At 45.5% G+C, this 18,745-nt stretch overlaps 1 protein-coding gene across 2 annotated transcripts in view; it reads left to right on the top strand.

Moving 5' to 3' along the window:
• The window catches only part of DNER (delta/notch like EGF repeat containing), a 320,460-nt gene extending 301,972 nt beyond the window's left edge, over positions 1 to 18,488 (top strand). For both annotated transcript variants that reach the window (XM_045034583.1, XM_023259772.2), the window contains 3 exons: positions 486 to 617; positions 10,733 to 10,979; positions 17,498 to 18,488. In XM_045034583.1, the coding sequence (XP_044890518.1) occupies positions 486 to 617; positions 10,733 to 10,979; positions 17,498 to 17,609 (491 nt within the window). In that variant the 3' untranslated portion in view covers positions 17,610 to 18,488. The remainder of the gene's footprint in view (positions 1 to 485; positions 618 to 10,732; positions 10,980 to 17,497) is intronic.
• Positions 18,489 to 18,745: the final 257 nt, after the last annotated feature.

Here is an 18,745-nt window from a genome sequence, read left to right as displayed (position 1 = left end):
GAAAGAAAGAAAGAAAGAAAGAAAGAAAGAAAGAAAGAAAGAAAGAAAAGAAAGAAATCATAACTGAGTTTTCAGCTTTCTGGAGTTTCAGAAAAATAAATAAGAGTCAGCTGATGAAATTCAAAATAAAATAGACTTCTTAAATAAAATCAGTAACCTCAGTCCACTTTTCCAGTAAACCTCAAAAGGTGTATTCAGAGATGAGAATCAGCCTCAGTTAACTATTTGACTGCAGGAGATTCTTTCTACCAGTGCTATTTTCTTTTCTTTCTTTTCTTTTTTTTTTTTTTACTCTTATTTAAGCAGAAGGTCCCTTGTCTGGAATGAATTTGGGGACCATTCTGCACTTTATATACACGGCAAATTGGGCTCCATTGCTGGAGACCATGGTCCCAGCCTCAGATCTCCGCTTTGCCAGAGAAGGGATGTGACAGAGTTGGTAGTGTAGCCAGCTGTCCCACTGCTACTTTTCTTTCCGTCCGTAGGTGAAGAGTGTGACATCGACATAAATGAATGTGACAGTAATCCCTGCCACCATGCTGGCACTTGCCTGGACCAGCCCAACGGTTATACCTGCCACTGCCCACACGGCTGGGTGGGTGCAAACTGCGAGATCCGTAAGTATTTCTGCTGTTTTTAACATCACATTTTCATTTAGCACCAAGAGGATACTGACCGTGTCCAGGTGGCCTCCGTCACCCACAGATGAGCAGTGGGGCCAGAGGGCTGACGCCAGTCCCAGAGGAGTACCTTTGCTCATTGCTTTCTGTCCCTCCCCCTTCCTTCCTGAGCCTGAATCCAGCCTTTCCACTGGGATACGAATGTGCAGATGTCATCCAGAGTTCACTGCTGCTCAGACAGCCAAAAATGTGCCTAACTGAGAAGCATTCGAATCGTATCAGAAAACAGAGGCTTTGTGTTAAAAACATGAAAAAGCACACAGAATATAAATTCACTTTGCATTTATGTCTTCAAGTGTCTTCAAACGTATTAGGTTCCTTCGGTTGCCTGGAGAATAGTCCAGTGAGGATGAGGGTAAAAGAAAACCCGAAAAAATATTTTGAGCTGCTGAGAGCAAATCGTTCTCTAAAGATGAGCTCCCAGAAGTTTGAAAATGTCATAATCAAGATACGTATTAAAATAATGTATCCGCGGGACCCCTGGGCGGCTCAGTCGGTTAACAGCATCCGACTCTTGATTTTGGCTCAGGTCATGATCTCAAGGCTTGTGAGTTCAAGCTGTGCATTGGGCTCTGTGCTGACAGCATAGAACCTGTTTAGGATGCTCTCTCTCCCTCTCTCTTTCTGCCCCTCCACTTCTACCTCTTTCTCAAATAGAAACATTAAAAAATTTTTTAAAAATAATGTGTCTGTTGGGTTTTCCATTGTTTTGGAAACTGCTAAAAATTCAACCATGAGACGTATTTTCTTCTAATTGAAATTCATCGGGACAGTGGATCTTCCATAAAAGCTCCCCCTGGGCTCTCTCATCCCTTCCCATCTTTTCTTCAGCTAGAGATAGTTCATCTATTGTGTGAGTTTGGAAGGAGGCAAATATATATAGATAGCCCCGTTTGTCTGTCTGTCTGTCTGTCTGTCTCCTTCCAGGGATGGCTGCTGGTTACCTCTATTCCTCTATTCTGTGTTTCAAGAATAATCTCTCCTAAGGGGTCCAGCACTGCCTATGGCTGCATGGGCCTGTCTCATTCTTCATGTGTCTGAGGAGGAAGGTCACATTCTCCAATATCAGTGTGACCGGTAATATTATTGGGGCTCCTACCAGCTCACTCTTTGTCTTTGCTTTTGGTTGAGAGACTGAGAGGGAAAGAAGGTAGTTATTTTTAGGTTTCTCCGTCACCAACTTTCCTAAGCACCCCAAGACAGCGTGGTCTTAGGACCAACTGGCCTTGCCGAAGATGGTTGGGAAATACTCTTGTGCTGAGGAAAGATATAGAAAGGTATGCTAATGGCTATGAGCTGGTGTAGGGTGTTAAGGTAAGAGTAGGTATCAGATGTTAAGTCCAGTCTTGTGGAAAGCATCCCAGACTTAGGTCAGCAGGACCTTGATTCTTCCCCTGGCATAACACTGATTATGTGGCTGCATTGAATCATGCTGACATTCAGTTTACTTATCAGTAAACTGGGGCCAGATTTCATTCTAAAATTTGGTAATTCTGTTAGATATAACAAATTTTGTGCCTTAGGGCAGAATAATATCTACTTACAACTTTTAAATCTTTTTTTAAAAAAGTTTACTTATTTATTTTGAGAGAGAGAGACAGAGGGAGACGGGGGCCAGGGTGGGGTGGGGGACTCGAACCCATGAACCGTAGATCACGACCTGAGCCAAAGCCAAGAGTCAGATGCTCAACCAACTGAGCCACCCAGGTACTCCTATAACTTTTAAATCTTAATTATGAAGATAAATATATAAGAAAGTATGGATAAGAAGTCAGGGACACACAAGATGCCCTTAAGAAGCTTTAAGTGAAGTCCTATAATTATAAAAAATCTAAATTTTACTTCATTCCAGTGATGATAATATAGGCAAAAGATATACAAGAATGGAAAATGAAAAGTGTAAAAGTTGACTTCAAATTCAAGGTCCATCATACTCCAGCTGTGTAACCTGGACAAGCAAATGTATCTCTCAGAGTCTCATCATTCTCACCTTACAAGACAGTGATGGGGAAATGCTGTGAGGATCAAAGGAGGCAGATATGTGCAGATTTCTGCAATGCAGTAGGCACTAAATAAATGCTAGTTTACTGTGGCTCATGTACCGTGAACTACTCCTTGGGAGGATCAACCTTCGGCAACTGTCTTTTTGGATGATGAGTGCCACGGGCATTGGCCACACTGAGTGGCTGGATGTGAGGGGGCCCATCACACATCTTGGCCCACACTTGGGCTCCCCGTTTGCCCAGAATAGCACTTTGCATTTGGTAATCTCATTTCCCCCTCTCCATTAGACCAAAGGCGCTAAAATCAGTGTCATCACAGATTAGGCTCAGCTGGGTTCCAGTGTTGGATGCTTCCATCCTTGACCTGAAGGTCAGAATGAAAAATGTGCATTTGAGGTTTGCTGTGACATGTAGCTGATGGCCAGTGTCTAGAGAACTGGGTCTGAATCAAATGGGATGGATCTAAGGACCAGGAGTGGAAGTAGAGTGGCCAGGGAAGATTCAGGAGACTTCAGGTCCCATCCCTTTGAGGTCCCTTTCTAACGCTGAATTATCTGTGGTCTTCTCAAGTGTCCAGAAACCAAGAGGAGGGTATCTGGATGGTGCAAGGTCAGGTGGGTAGATCTCAACAGGAAAGCTCAGATGTACGCAGAGAAGAGGGAGAACCATAAGCCCACATAGGCTCCATAGCAGGGAGGCCTGTGAGTTGTCAGAGGTGGTCCGGGAGCTTCCCATCAGCCTCACTTCTGCCTCTGGAGGCCACATCGCCTGCCTCCCTCCCTTGCTCATTCTGCTTCAGCCACATCATCCTGCTTTCACTTCCTTGGATAGGTCAAGTTCATTCCTGCCTTCAAGGTCTTTACCTATCTGCTGCCCTGTGCCTGGAGTGCTCGCCTTTCAGATTTTAGCACAGCTTTCTCCTTCACTACACATCGATTAACCTAGAAACTTGCCCCTATAGAGTTATTATCTGTCCCCTAGTCAGTAATAAGGAGTAAAAATCTAGCAGACCACAAAGATTGATCAAAACCACCAAGAAAACTGATGCAGAACTATCTAAAAGGATCATTTAAATAGTTGTTGTGTTTTATATGTACCCTGAAGCAAATGCAAACCTTAAGTTCCGGAAAGTACCAAAACAACCTAGTGAAATTTGTCTGCTCTCGATTCTTGCCACCTGAGACTGATAACAATTTTGGCTTTGGCTTTTAATAAAAATTTTGCCTTCCTAGAATCAAGGTCTAAAAAACCATAATTCCTATAAATGTTTATATAGTGGTGTTTTGTGTCATCTGTGTAGGAACTGTGAGGTTTCTACAGTTAGCGTCACAGTTAATCTCGCTGACTGACAGTTGGACAGGTAAGTGCATTGAACAATTGAATCTCTGCCTCAACTATTAAATTAATGATATTCTACAAATAGGCAAATAGGCCATCCTGGATTTATAATTCAACTAATAAGGGCCTCTTACTATCGACACTGAACACTACACCCAGGATATAAAGGTTAATAAAGCAGCCCCTGCCTTCAGGAGCTCATCATAATCCAAGGGTGGCTCATCATAGGTGGTGGGGTTTCTGTAGGTTTTGTACAGGCTGCTTCGGGAACCGAGGGAAGAGGGGACCCTCTTGGGATCCTCCTCCCCAAAATGCATGGAATTTCATAATGGTTGAAGAAACTCATCACATGGCTATGTTGGTTGGGTTCTTTGGTTCTCATTTTTGTATAAACCAGGATATTTTAAAAATTAAAATTAACCTTCCTTCTCATCCAGACCTCTGCTTCACTCCCCAAATGTAACAATTATTAGCCATTTATTGTTTATTTTTCGAGATGCATTCGGTCAATATTGGAAGTCCTTTTCTTTCCTCCCATAAAAATGGAACTATTCTATACATACTGTTCAGCATCTTGCTTTTATGATTAACAATATATTGATATTTGTAATATATAGAATATTTGTCTATGTTGGTTTATGCAGATCTACCTCATTGTTTTAACACCACGTGCCTTCCAATCTAGCCCATCAAACCCTTTCTTTATATGCAGCCAGAAGCACCTTTTATTTCCTTTTTGTTTTTAAGTTCATTTATTTATTTTGAGAGAGCAAGAGAGAGTGCAGGCGGGGAAGGGGCAGAGAGAGGGAGAGACAGAATCCCAGGCAGTCTCCACACTGTCAGTGCAGAGCCTGATGTGGGGTTTGAACTCATGAACTGTGAGACCATGACCTGAGCTGAGATCAAGAGTCAGATGCTTAACCACCTGAGCCACTCAGGTGCCCCTTCTTTTTGTTTTCTAAAAGTATGTGGTCTTTTTTCTTTTTAATTTTTCCAGTTATTTTTATTGTGGCAAAATACACATAACATGAAATTAACGATCTTAGTCGTTTTCAAGTGTATGGTTCAGTGATATCAAGTACATTCATACTGTTGTGCTGCCCTTACTACCATGCATCTTTGTAACTCTTTTCATCAAAACTCTGTCCCCATTAAGCCCTGTGACCCCTTCCCCCAGCCCTGGCAATCACACTCCCTGTGACCCCTTCCCCCAGCCCTGGCAATCACCATTCTACTTTCTTTGTTTCTTCTTCTTTTTTTTTAATCTCCCCTTGTCCCTCACATCCCAGCCTCTGTTAACCACCATTCCACTCTCTGTTACTACGAGTTCAGCTTTCTTTTTTTCTTTAGATCCATATATAAACCAGCTTACACCATATCTGTCTTTCTTTATCTGACCTGTTTCAACTTAGCACAATGTCCTCAAACTCATTCATCCACATGGTTGCATCTGGAAGAGGCATCTTTTCAGCGTGCAAATCTGAATACTCAGACCCTTCTCCCCACCAGTTTCTCTCCCTGCCACTGCTGAGCTCCTATTAAATTGCATTTATAACTGAAGACCAAAGGCCACACTATTGCCTGTGGGGCCGCGGGAGGGAGCTCCTCACTCAGCCAACCCCTGGCTCGCTCCCTCGCTCCCTCGAGCAGCCACCTTGTCGCCCTTCCAGTCTCTTGTCCTGTTCCCCATCTTCCCCCCTTTCCCGGGGTCTTTTCCTGGGACCATGTTCCCCCTGCTCTCCCTCAACTCTGGTTTTTACCTACTTACCTGGAGAGCCCAGCTTCCTACAGACCCTCACTTCTAGAGCAATTCTGATTCCCCAATTAGATGGAGATTTTCCTTGTCCTTTCCAGTAGCACCGTGGAGGTGGTCCTTGATTGGCTTGGCACACTTGTATGTCTACAGCTACTATGGGATCATTTCTTTGGTCTGTGTACCCCTCAAAAGACGGGGAACTCTAGGAGCCAACTGTGTACTTTCCCTCGCTCTTTATCCCAGCATCTAGTGCCATGCCTGGCACATAGTAGGTGCCCAATTAATGGTTGTTCGGCAAGCAGATCCTATGAAAGAGGTGAACTTTTCTTTCCATTCCTTTCCTACGCTGTCCTCTTCTGAAGTTTAATGAGAGCTCTTAATCTTTTGCGATCTCATTGACTGCCTTGCTTGTCCAAATAACTCTTAGCTATGGAAAGCAGAAGGTAATTTGAAAGCCCTCCTCTCAATTAGTCCAGCAGCAGATGGTCTCAAAAGTTATCTAGCTGTCTGATGTCCACACATCGCACACTCACTCTCTTTTTAAATAATATAGGTGAACACATGAACGAGCCTGGCTACGTTCACGTAGGTAAATTAAAAAACAGATCTAGGCAATGTGTTCTAGAATGAAATTTATAAATCTAACGGTGTCTCCTTTGGTGGAGTGGTGGTTGTTGCTGGGTCCGGTTTTAGTCTCATCCTGACCACAGGTGGTCTGTTTGACCCCGTGCAGCTGCTTAAGTCCAGCCTCTCTCCCTAGCTCCAAGGGGTACGTTACAATTGACAGGTAAATGCAGACACACTGTGGAAAACACAAAACCTTAAACAAACTGAGTTTGAAACCTAAATACCAATGGTCTCGCAGACCCATAAGCAGGCAGTTTGTGTGCATGTGTCCCTGGTCATGCACCTGCTGGGGCTGATGGGATCATTCCATCGAGCATCTTCCGGTGCACAGCTCCTCTCTGAGCTGTGCTGTAGCTGGCATAGTGAATGGTTCATACGGCGGGACTCTGGGATGTGGCAAAGTGATAGCTCGTGAGGGTCTCGTGACTGATGCCAGGACTGGAGGTGACAGCTTCGGCCCCCTGGTGCAGATCCTCTTGATGCTTCCAGACCGAGGTTGGATTTACTCAGATCCAGCCTGGTTCCAACCCGATTAGTGAGTAAAGCAGCCACGTTCACTTCTACCAGAAAAATTTCAGCCGACAGTAACGTAGGAAAAAAAAGAAGTGGGGGTGGGGGGGAGGAGGGAAGCAGAGCCTTTCAGAGGAATTTCAAGAACGTTTTCCCAAAGGTTCAAACAGCCTGGAATGCAGAGTTTGGGGAAGTAGAACAGATGGCCAGAAACGTACGCAGCGTAGGCAGCTCAGGCCTGGGACGCCGTGCTGAGCACGTAACCCAGCGCCGTCGTCTGTCCACGGTAGCGGCCGGACCGCCGTGGTTTGTGTGCTCGCTGCGGATGCACAGTTGATACGAGTGAGCTATTCACATGAAGTTCGAAATCAACTGTGAGGGCTCAGCGGGAACGCACGTGGCCCTGCTGTAGCAACGGGAGCGGAGCCCTCCACCAAGTCGGAGTAGAAACATCGCTGGCTGCCCTTGCGGCGATGCTAAGTGGCTGTTACGGTGAGGTCTGAGGTTGGACTCCAGCCTACAACTGAATTTTTCGGAGAAGGTTGAAATAGTTGCAAATCAAGTGAGTCCTGCTTTTCTTCCAGCCAGAAGAATGAGTGACTCTCTCTCAGTGTGAACCAGGCATTGCCAAATTAAATGCCTCTGATCCGGGACGGAGGCTTAGTTCTCGTTTCACAAAACACCTTCTCCCCTCCGTGGCGACCGTTCAGTTGCCGTGATTTCTGTCAGTCCCTCTGGCCATGTGTGAGCTGGTTCGGACAGAGCCGGGACTGCGGTCGTGGTCAGTCTCACTGCTGCACGGACCTCGTGAGCTCAGGCAGGCAAGCTCACCCGGCAAAACCAGACCTCAGGGGTCTTGGTGAAAACTCAGGAGTCTGAAGTTCTGGATGTGAACACACTTGACTCATCTCATTCTTCTCAAACTCTCAGGAGCCATCCGGTTTGGGGGCATGGGTCCCTTTTCCGTTAGGCTTCTACAAAGGGGATCTGCACACTTGGCCTTGTTTGGGTGTCTCCCTGTGCTCTTCTTCAGATTGTAACCGTTCAAGGTAAAGCATAGCCGGTTCTCAGATTCCGTGGTCACTGAAGATGTAGCTTGGGTGAGTGTGTATGTGCCCGCACATCGCACACATTCCCGCAGAGTTTGGCCCAGTGAGCAGAGTCCGAGCATTTCACGGGAAGACGGGCCCGTCCACACACCCACCCCTGAATCCCATTTTCAGGCTCCCGTAGTCCTAATGTGAAACCAGTCGTCTCGAGGTGCTGGTGCTGTGAGTCCAGCACAGAAGACATCCCTTTCCCACACGAACTTGGCTTCTCTTTGGTCTTATGTAGCCCTTTTTATTTTCCAGACTTCCTTTCAAGTCCTGTTCACGTTATCCAGAACATTCCACGTGTGTGCAGGTCTGTAAACAGTTCATACTTTGACACTCTTGACCTGTGCCAGGCAGGAGATTATGTCCCATTCATCCATTTATTTTCCTGCTCATACAGGTTGGTGTTTTTTGAAAGGGCCCAGAGCATTGCTCAGTAATCCTGAGCTCACAGCGCGTGCCTCAGAGGGCAGTGTCCTGCTTCTCCTTATCCTTTATCTCTCTTCCACCGTGACACCTGCTCCTTTTTAGGACCACCCACCACATGCCCAGCAGCAGACTTTCTTACTTCTCTTCACGTGTTTTCTAACTTGTGCCTACAATAAGCCATGGGGTACGTGTTGCTGTTTTCATCTTATAAATGAAGAAACGAAGTCTCAGGGAGGTCAAATAAATGTTGCAGCTAGAATTGAAGGCAAGGTTGGCGTGATCCCAAGACCCACACTTCTTCCACTGTTATGCTGGAAGATAATCCCATGGATGTTTTCTTCAACTAATTTATTGCTGATTTTTAAATATTTTTATAAAAGGAATACATTATTCTTTTGAAAGAAGCTGGAAAAGACGGAGAAGTATAATGAAGGAAATAAAGATACTTGTGATTCTGCCTCCCATTGACCTCTATTGTTAGTGTGTTCCTGGGTGAGGCGGACTTGGGTCTAGACTTGCGCTCACCCAGCTGGTGATGCCAATTTCCTATATAAAGCAGAGAGAGAAAATAATGGATCTTCAGTTGGTTGTAATGATTAAGTGAGATGTTTTCAAAGAGCTTAACATAGGAAGGCAGCAAATTCGTCATTACTATCACTCTGTCTTGAGCTTTTCAGTGTATAGATAAGCACTTTGAGTTCACATGTGACTGTGCTATATGGGTAGGTCCTGTTTGGCCAACTGCTTTTGTTTCCTTGTTGGAACAAAACATCTCTTGGGCCTCCTGGATGGCCCAGTCGATTGGCCATCCAACTCTTGATTTTGACTCAGGTCATGTTCTCGCAGTTCGTGAGTTGGAGCCCCACATTGAGCTCTGTGCTGACAGTGCAGAGCCTGCTTGGGATTCTCTCTTTCCCTCTCTCTGCCCCTCCTATGCTCGTGCTCTCACGCACACACACTCTCTCTCTCTCAAAATAAATAAATAAACTTAAAAAAAGAAGAAAACATCTCTCCATCTCACTAAGAGTTGAGTATTTAAGTTGTTTCCCATTTTTTTTTCTTTTATAAATTGTTTTGTCTACTTGTGGGACAGAGAGAGAGTGTGGGGGTAGGGCCTCTGGCTATCGCTATAACATTTTATTTCTTTAAAAAAAACCTGAATAACAATCTAAAGCAAAAATGGTTCAATATGAACTTTATTAACTTTGAACAGTATTAACTTTGAGTGGTGGGTACCTGGGGGTTGTGCTTATTTAATGAACCTTTTTCTAAATGTATAGTATTTGGTCACTTAACATTTAAAAGTTCTGATGCTGAGATGAACATCCTTGTATATAGGGCTTTACTCATTTATAGGACGATTTCCCCAGCATAAATTCTAAAAATTAGGATTTCCGGGTCCATTAAGTCTACACAAGGGTTGAGTATCAATTTGCACATCCTCATTTCTGCACACATATCAGCTGTGGTTATCAAATATTTTATTTATTTAAAAAAATTTTTTTAAGGTTTATTTATTTTTGAGGCAGAGAGAGACAAAGCATGAACAGGGGAGGGGCAGAGAGAGAGGGAGACACAGAATCTGAAGCAGGCTCCAGGCTCCGAGCTGTCCGCACAGAGCCTGACGCAGGGCTGTAACCCATGGACCATGAGATCATGACCTGAGCCGAAGTCGGATGCTCAACCGACCAAGCCACCCAGGCGCCCCTCAGCTGTGGTTATCAAATATTTTAAATACTGTTTGGAATGGATAGAGGAATTGCATTTTTAAAGAATTATGAAAGTAAATAATTTTCTATTTGTGTGTCTTTGGTAGATTCCTTTAAAAAAATTTTTTTTAAGTTTATTCATTTTTGAGAGAGAGAGAGAGACAGAGCGTGAACAGGGGAGGGGCAGAGAGAGAGAGAGAGAGAGGGAGACACAGAATCCAAAGCAAGTTCCAGTCTCTGAGCCGTCAGCACAGAGCCCGACGTGGGGCTCGGACTCCCGAGCCACGAGATCCTGACCTGAGTCGAAGTCGGATGCTCACCCGACTGAGCCACCCAGGCACCCCGGTAGATTCCTTTTTATATTTTTGCCCATTTTTCTATGGTGTGTTCCTGGTTTTTCTTAATGATTCGTAAGAGGCTCTTGTATGTTAAGGACATTAGCCCTTGATCTGGGTTATCCATAGAAAATAATTCTTCCCAGTTGGGGTGGCCCTTGTATTTTAGGTTGCTGAAGCAAGGTCAGTGAAGACCTTCCTGTTACAAAGGTCACAACTCTCACCCAGGCCTTTGCTTACTTTCGCCCCAGACCTGCAGTGGAAGTCCGGTCACATGGCGGAGAGCCTCACCAACATGCCCCGGCACTCCCTCTACATCATCATTGGGGCCCTCTGCGTCGCCTTCATCCTGATGCTCATCATCCTCATCGTGGGCATTTGCCGCATCAGCCGCATCGAGTACCAGGGCTCTTCCCGGCCAGCCTACGAGGAGTTCTATAACTGCCGCAGCATCGACAGCGAGTTCAGCAATGCCATCGCCTCCATCCGGCACGCCAGGTGGGCTGCGTGGGGAAGGGACGGGGGAGGAGGGGACAGCCCGCTGCCATCTGGGTGCGTTCCTGGGAGCCGGGTGGTGTTGCGAACAGGAATCCACACCTGCAAAGAGGATTTCATAGACGAAAGCATAGGTTCAAGGCATACTGGGGACAGATAATTGGGCTGCTTTACAATTTGCTGCTAGCTTACTGTTTGCATTGAATACATTCATTCATTTAATTTGTGTTTATCCGTGCTATAAATAGCCGATTCTTAATCACTGTGTAGGAAACGTTTTTTGATGATTGCTTTTTGGAATGTCTTTAGCTGTGCTCTCCAAACAGCATAGGTAAGCAGTGGCATTCGATTTAGCGGCTTCCTTAAGGAATGACAAACAGCTTTCATTCTGCTGTTGGTGTACATATTCTATAAAACGATGTCCTTTTCTGGAGGAAAGACTCCTGGAGGGATGAGGTACCACACCAGTGGGGCCACAGAGAAAGCAGGAGTCGGGTGTCCGAAATGTGGCATTTAGTCCCAGCCACCCCATTACTTGACTCTATTTCACACAGACCATTCAAGCCTCCGCAAACACTGGTCCCTGAACAGCGAAAAGTCATGTCTCCCTTGGTCAAGGCAATCAAATTAAATTACAAATAGTAAAGGCTTGTATAAAGAGATAACATCCTATGTATTTCTCCAAATCTGTAACACTAACAAAATCAGCTAATCTAACTTTTGTTTTACTTTTAAAAAACTTTTTAAAATTATTATTTATTTATTTATTTATTTATTTATTTTTTAATTTTTTTTTCAACGTTTTTTATTTTATTTTTGGGACAGAGAGAGACAGAGCATGAACGGGGGAGGGGCAGAGAGAGAGGGAGACACAGAATCGGAAACAGGCTCCAGGCTCCGAGCCATCAGCCCAGAGCCCGACGCAGGGCTCGAACTCACGGACCGCGAGATCGTGACCTGGCTGAAGTCGGACGCTTAACCGACTGCGCCACCCAGGCGCCCCAAATTATTATTTATTTTTGAGACAGAGAGAGACAGAGCATGAACGGGGGAGGGTCAGAGAGAAGGAGACACAGAATCTGAAACAGGCTCCAGGCTCTGAGCTGTCAGCACAGAGCCCGACGCGGGGCTCGAACCCACAAACCGTGAGATCATGACCTGAGCCGAAGTTGGACGCTTAACCGACTGAGCCACCCAGGCGCCCCCATATTTTATTTTTGCACAGGATATTTAGTACAGAAACGAGCGTGCCAGTGTCTGTTAAAGGAAAGCTGTTTTCTCTTTTAATTGCTAGAATGATCTAAAGTGCACGATTCAGGAAGTCTGTGCTGTAGTAAAGAGTGGGCTGAGCTCGGTGTCTTCAGATTGGGGTCATGAGAGCTAGTAGCTGCAGTACCTCTGTTGGGAGGCCGTGCAGTCGTCTTGATCAAAACACACGTAGCTCCGGATTCCGTCTGAACGGTACAGAGGCTACGAGGTTCAGAAAGCTTGCTTTCTGCGCAAGGAAATCCCCAAACCGGTTCTGAGTCAGGCCCTACGTGCTGCTCATCACTGACTCCTTCCTTGAAGGGTCAGCTTAACAGCACAGCCTCCGGGAAGCCCTGAGGCCAGTCCCTGCACGTCTTGTTTATTTGACTCGTCCGCCAGCCTGGACATAAAGGGCCGTTTTCTTTCCGTCTCCAGCAGGTGCTGGCACATAGTAGACCCTCCTTCCTACAATCTGAGGTCTGTAGTGAAGGGACGGTCTCTGTCAGGGGTTGGTGCGGGATGTCTTGACCTGCCTGAGAGGTGACGTCATTCCAGGGCAGCAGCCTCCCAGGAGTGCTGGAGGTTCTCAGAAGTCACTGGGTGAGAGGCGAAGGGTGTAAAAAGTGGAGGCGAGGAGGCAAGCTCCTCTGTTGCTCAAGAGTCTTCTCTCTCTGTTCCCGGAGGTGCTGAGTTCACCGGGAAGGGGCGGAATCGGCGGCGTGTGTTGGGAGACCCAAGAAATCAGGTTCCCTCCACCCCCGGAGGGATCTCTGGCCAAGATCCTTTTGTGTTCAAGAGGAGTATTTTATTTCAGCCCCAGCATAGTTAAGGATAGATTCTTCTGAGCTTCCTGCTTAGATAGCCCGCTAGGAAGATATTTAGCTGGATAGTCTTGGAAGGAAAGAATTAACTTAAAAGCATTTACAGACCTGGTTCTTATTTGGTGCTGATTTTTATCAAAAATATTTACTGCAGAATTCCTAACCAGTAAGCTCCTTCATGCACCAGTGACTACCGATAAAGCCACTGAAGCTAATACAATACCTCCCCAGATATCTGGAACGTTCCCTCATAAACGTTTACTCAGCTACGACCTGTGGTTTCTACAGCCTGGCTGTCTAGAGGTCCTGGCTGGGTCTCTGGCTGGTTGGCCCCTTTTCACTCCTTTTTCCTGGAAACCCTAGAAAAGCGTTGAAAAAAAAAATTAACCCTTTTCGCTATTACCTCCTCCCTAGTTTTCAGCAGTGACCTGTAGCTTGCTCCCACTTCCCAGCCTGTCTCCCAGCTGCCGGCCTGGAGGTGACATGGGATCTGAATGCCATCAGCTGAGCAGCCACGCAGGACGAATACTGAGTGGGTCATCGGTGGCATTCACGAGTGACCGAGGCAGCGTCTGGTGATTCTGATGTCAGCTCTCAGTTGATGCCGGTGCTGGGCTGTGAGGAGTCCCTTTCTCTCTCTGATTAAGAGTCATGTGTTCTGTGGCTGCTTTGCTGACCCTTGGGCCGGAGAGAGTTTGCAGCTGACCAGTGGGAGCGCACGGGCACTCCAGGCTCTGGAGCGAGGTCACATCTCGGCTGCAGATTGCTCCCTGCTCCCCCAGCGCTAAGCACCTGGTCACACAAAACAGAACCAGGGAAGCTGAGAGAGGACCCGGTCACGTTTTCTCAAAGAGCATCTCTGGCTTTGGGCCTTTCTCAAGGTCAGATCCGCCTGCTTTCCCTGTGGTGGTGTTTTAGCTCTTGACTTCCAGGGGCACATGAACTGGAAGAGAGCACAGTCTCGATCTGCCTGGAATTGGCTGCAGTATGTTTTAGTGAAATAACGTGGGCAAGACTTGTCACCAGATAATCTTTGGGATGTCAGGGACATTAATGCTATCGTGGCCACAATTTCCATCATTCCTTCTAGTTTTTGTTGACATGGCCAGACACTCTGCCGAATCCTTTGGAGAGAGGGACCGTGAGTGATTCTTAGGGTCTTCAGCAAGGGTCTGCAGAATATCTCAGCTGGTTCAGACCGTGTATTCTCTGGGTGTCTGTGACTGTTCAGCTCTGCCTTTATAGTGTGAAAGTAGCAGAGACACATTATGAATGGGTGCAACTGTGTTCCAATTAAACTTTATTTAAAAACAGGCAACAGGCTGTCATTGGTTTGCAGGCTATCGATTGTTAACCCCTGGTCTACGTTATAATTTTCTTTATTTTCCAAAAAGATTTTTTTTTACATTTAAAATGTACCTTTATGATAAGAAAAAAACCCCAGCATGTTATTTGAAGGAATAGTCACATAAATATTCCTTCCATAACACAGGCAAGCTCTTTTATTGGTTTAGTACCTGAGAGTTTTTGTTTCTTTTTCAGGTTTATTTATTTATCTTGGGAGAGAGAGAGAGCAGTCGAGCATGCGAGCCAGGGAGGGGCAGAGAGAGAGGGAGAGAGAGAATCTCAAGCAGGCTCCACGCTGTCGGCTCAGACCCCGATGTGGGGATCCATCTCCTGAACCGTGAGATCAGGACTTGAGCCGAAATCAAGAGTGGGACGCTTAACCAGCTGAGTCACCCAGCGTCTGAGAGTTTAAATGGACTTCTATAGGTGTTAGCTTCTTTCTTAACACCCACCCGGTTCTGAGAGAGCAGGAAACTATAAAAAGCTATTGGTATTATAAATGAGAGTATGAATGCACAGCCCCGTTTTACTTGATGTAAGCTTGCCACGGTGATGGGCGGAGGAGATTCAAGGAAAGTCTTGGTTCACTCTATTGTGTTTTAAAAACCACTTTAGTTTCTGTGTGGTAGCTACCGCACTTTGCACGGAGACCCCTGTACGTCCCTGGAGAAAGTGGAATGGACTTCTCGGGAGCGAGTTAAGGGATTCCAGCTCCGAGACAGTGCCAAGTTCCCTTTGTAACCAGCATTATACTTCATTCCCATCCTGGTGTGGAGTCGATCTCAGTAGCACCGGGCACAAAGCCAGTTACCTGTCTAGATATGAAGTGAGGCTCCTTGTTCTTGTCCACGTCGGCCGTGTGGCCGCTCCTGGCTGGGCTCAGCCCTTGCCTCGTTTTTCTCAGCGGACCCCAAACACCCCTCCTCAAACCTGCCCTGTCGATATTCAGCCCCATGACCGCAGTTTAAGGTCACAGCCCTTTGAATTATAGCTTGTTGGTAGATTGCATAACACGGAGGCATTTAACTTTCTGGATTTTGAAGAAACAGGTTCTTCTTCAAACTATGAAATCACATAAAAAATGAAACAGGTATCTTGGGGCGGCTGGTGGCTCAGTCGGCTAAGCGTCTGACTTCAGTTCGGGTCATGATCTCGCGCTTCGTGAGTTCAAGCCCTGGGTTGGGCTCTGTGCTGATGGCTCAGAGCCTGGAGCCTGCTTTGGATTCTGTGTCTCCCCTTCTCTCTGCCCCTCTTCCATTCACTCTCTGTCTCTCTCTCAAAAATAAATAAACATTAAAAATTTTTTTTTAATAAATGAAATGGATATCTTAAACACATATTCAACCTATTAAGTCACTTGGATTTTTCCTCTTGGTCAGCCGACTGATTAATAGGCTGTGTGTGATTTGCTGGCCCTCCCATCAAATCAGGAAACTGCCCCATGGTTACTATGGGAAGAGGGCTTTTCACAGGGATTGTCCTATTTTGTTTAAAATGATCTAGTGGTATATTGTTACCAATGGGTCTGGCTATTTTATGAGACCTAGATTGTCAAAATATTTGCGCCCTAAAGTAGCTTCTGAAATTTTCAGCGTTGGGCGAAAGTATCCGGATCTAGTTGGCTTCTACACTCTTGTTCCTTTCCGTGGTCTCAGATATACGCAGGCCTCATGCAGTTTAGATGAACAGACTCCAGGCTGGGCTCCAACCCAGGTTTATGGATGCACAATCCCAGGCCTCAGTGAGCCTTCACGTTTTAGCTGTGATTTTGTTGAAAGCTTTTTAATCTTTCAGTAACACCCTTGGATTTCTTGGTGGCAGAACGCATGAACTCATTAGTCTGTATTTTGCCCGGTGCCCATCTGGCACGGTTTATGCCTTTGTGCCCCTGAAGACCGGTAAATCTTGAGTGAATCGGAACAAAAGATTGATGAATGTTTAAGAACCAAAGGTCATATGAAGAATGCAATGCTTTCCCATCTCCCAGTCTCTTCTACTCCTCACTGTATGTGAGAGGGCGGACTTCCCAAGAAAGCAAAGGAAAAACTAGGGATGGGGGTGGGGGTGGGTGGGGTGGAGGCTGTGGTAAATGAGCCCCTTGAAGTGTTTGGGGCCCATCTGACCCACCATTTTAAAATTTCAGATTCTTTACGTATTTCCTTTGTGAATACGTTGGACTTGAAACAGTTAAAAAGAGTCGTCTCTACTAATGAGGAGGGGAGGGGGGCAAGTGTGGAAGATTGTTTAAGTCATACTGCACTCCAGGGACTTAGGGAAGGTGAGGTCTTCAGTGGGAAGAGACCACCCAGAAGTTGAATTGGCTTTATTTTCATAATCTCCATCTTAAGACTGGTTTGGCAGGAAGTCCTGAAATTGGATTTTGACACCCCTTGGCTTCTAAGCATCAGTCCTGCTGTTGTGGGGATTTTGATATATACAGATCTTTTGGGACAATGGCTTGTGCTCAAAGAAAGCAATGGCTTGTGTGTATGTGGGGGGTGGGGAGGAACAGGTGGGCGGGGTTGGATGGGGGGTAGCAGGGTGTGGACAAACATCTCCTTATTTGAAGTCCTTTCCTCCATATCCCCTTCTCCTTACGGTGGGACCTCTGATGACCTCTGAGCCTTTACAGCTCTCCTGCAAGTCCCACGGGAGAGGCTGTCCGTCCATAGTCCAGGGAGCACCGCCCGCCATTCTGTATTCCAGACACTAGAATGGATGTAAAATAAACTTGCCTCTCCAGATAGTGAAGGGTCTCAGAAGAAAAAGACAAATAGATACACGTTTTCTTGAAGCTTATTGTAGAGCTGTCATGCCTGGCTGCTTTGCCAGGATTTAACCTCGAAGCTTCAACATTAATTTGGGCTCCACGGTTCATGAAATCCATTTTTTTACCTCCTGCCCTGGAGACTAATATCTCTGCTCGTTCAGTGTTATATCCAGGTCTCTTAAATTTCTGTGCTTGCTAGGGAATGTATTTCTCAGGGTATGTTTATCATTCCATCTGATTCTTGAATCTAAATTATTCTCACCACTTGCCTTTAGTAAGGCTTGACATCCAGTGTTCCTCTAACCAGAGTCTTCTCTCTCTCTGTGTGGTTTCAGGTTTGGAAAGAAATCCCGGCCTGCGATGTATGATGTGACCCCCATCGCCTATGAGGATTACAGCCCCGATGACAAGCCCCTGGTCACACTGATTAAAACAAAAGATTTGTAATCTCTTTTGGGGGGGGGAATTATTTTTCAAAAAAGATGGGCTGCCACCCTCATTTAAATATTTTTAAGAAAATAAAAAGCTTAAATTTGAAGTGGTAGCTGCTCAAGAGTTTTCGGTAGACTATCGAAGAACTAATTTTCTGCAGCTTTTAGTTTGGAAAAAATATTTTAAAAACGAAATTTGTGAAACCCATAGACTACGTTTTAATGTACTTTCCGCTCTTTAAACTGTATGCTTCGACTAGTGCGTGCTTCTCCCACGGGGGACACCGTCATGAAACCCAGATGGTGTTTCATGAAGTTTCTATGTGACTTGTGAGTGCCAGCTTTCTGAGTAGTTAGGAAACACATGTAGAGTATGACCCATATAACAGTATAGCCGTCACCTAAAAAGAAGTCTGAAATGTTTGTTTCGTGAAAAAGAAACTAGTTACATTTATTATTCCTAACCCGAATGAAATTAGCCTTTGCCTTATTCTGTGCATGGGTAAGTAAATGATTTCTGCACCGTTTTGTGGAACCTTGCAGAAATGTTCCTTTGAGTTTGTTTTTGTCACTTTCGTAACGGTGGCCGAGCTAGGCCTTGAAAACCATGCATAGGGAAAGGGCCTGGTGAGGCAAATTATGATCGCATCGAATCTATATTTTCTTTAAAAAGTCAAGGTTTTTATATCGTGAGTAAATTAAATTTACGTTGGAGTTGTTTGTTGCTAAGAGGTAGTCAATATAAGAGAGTACTAGTTCCTTCGTAGTGTGTATTCCTCATAATGCATCTTTATTTACATCCAGGACATGTCCGTGGCTGTATTGGATTGATATGTGCTTCTTCTGATTCTTGCTAATTTCAAAGAATATTGAATAAATGTTACCAAGTCCAGGATGCGCTTGTCCCTCGTTCTTTTAAAATTACAGAAAACATTTTGGGTTTGCTAGTCATTGTCAGTCTCCTTGTTTTTCACATCTTAAATATTTCAAGGAGTACATTTCTGTGCCTTCTAGGAGCCCTCCTGACCTCCTGATTGCCAGTGACCCATCCCTCCGTTCCTTTAAACATGAAAGGTGGGGGGGAAAAGATAAGAATTCTCATTTCCGCATTTACACCAGAACTTGCCCGCGACATGCAGCACGCGTGGCCGC

The sequence above is a fragment of the Felis catus genome, chromosome C1 (assembly GCF_018350175.1).
Source record: "Felis catus isolate Fca126 chromosome C1, F.catus_Fca126_mat1.0, whole genome shotgun sequence".
In the NCBI taxonomy this organism is placed as follows: Eukaryota; Metazoa; Chordata; class Mammalia; order Carnivora; family Felidae; genus Felis; species Felis catus.
Note: the sequence above shows the minus strand (reverse complement) of the source record. Positions and strands in the feature narration are given on the sequence as shown.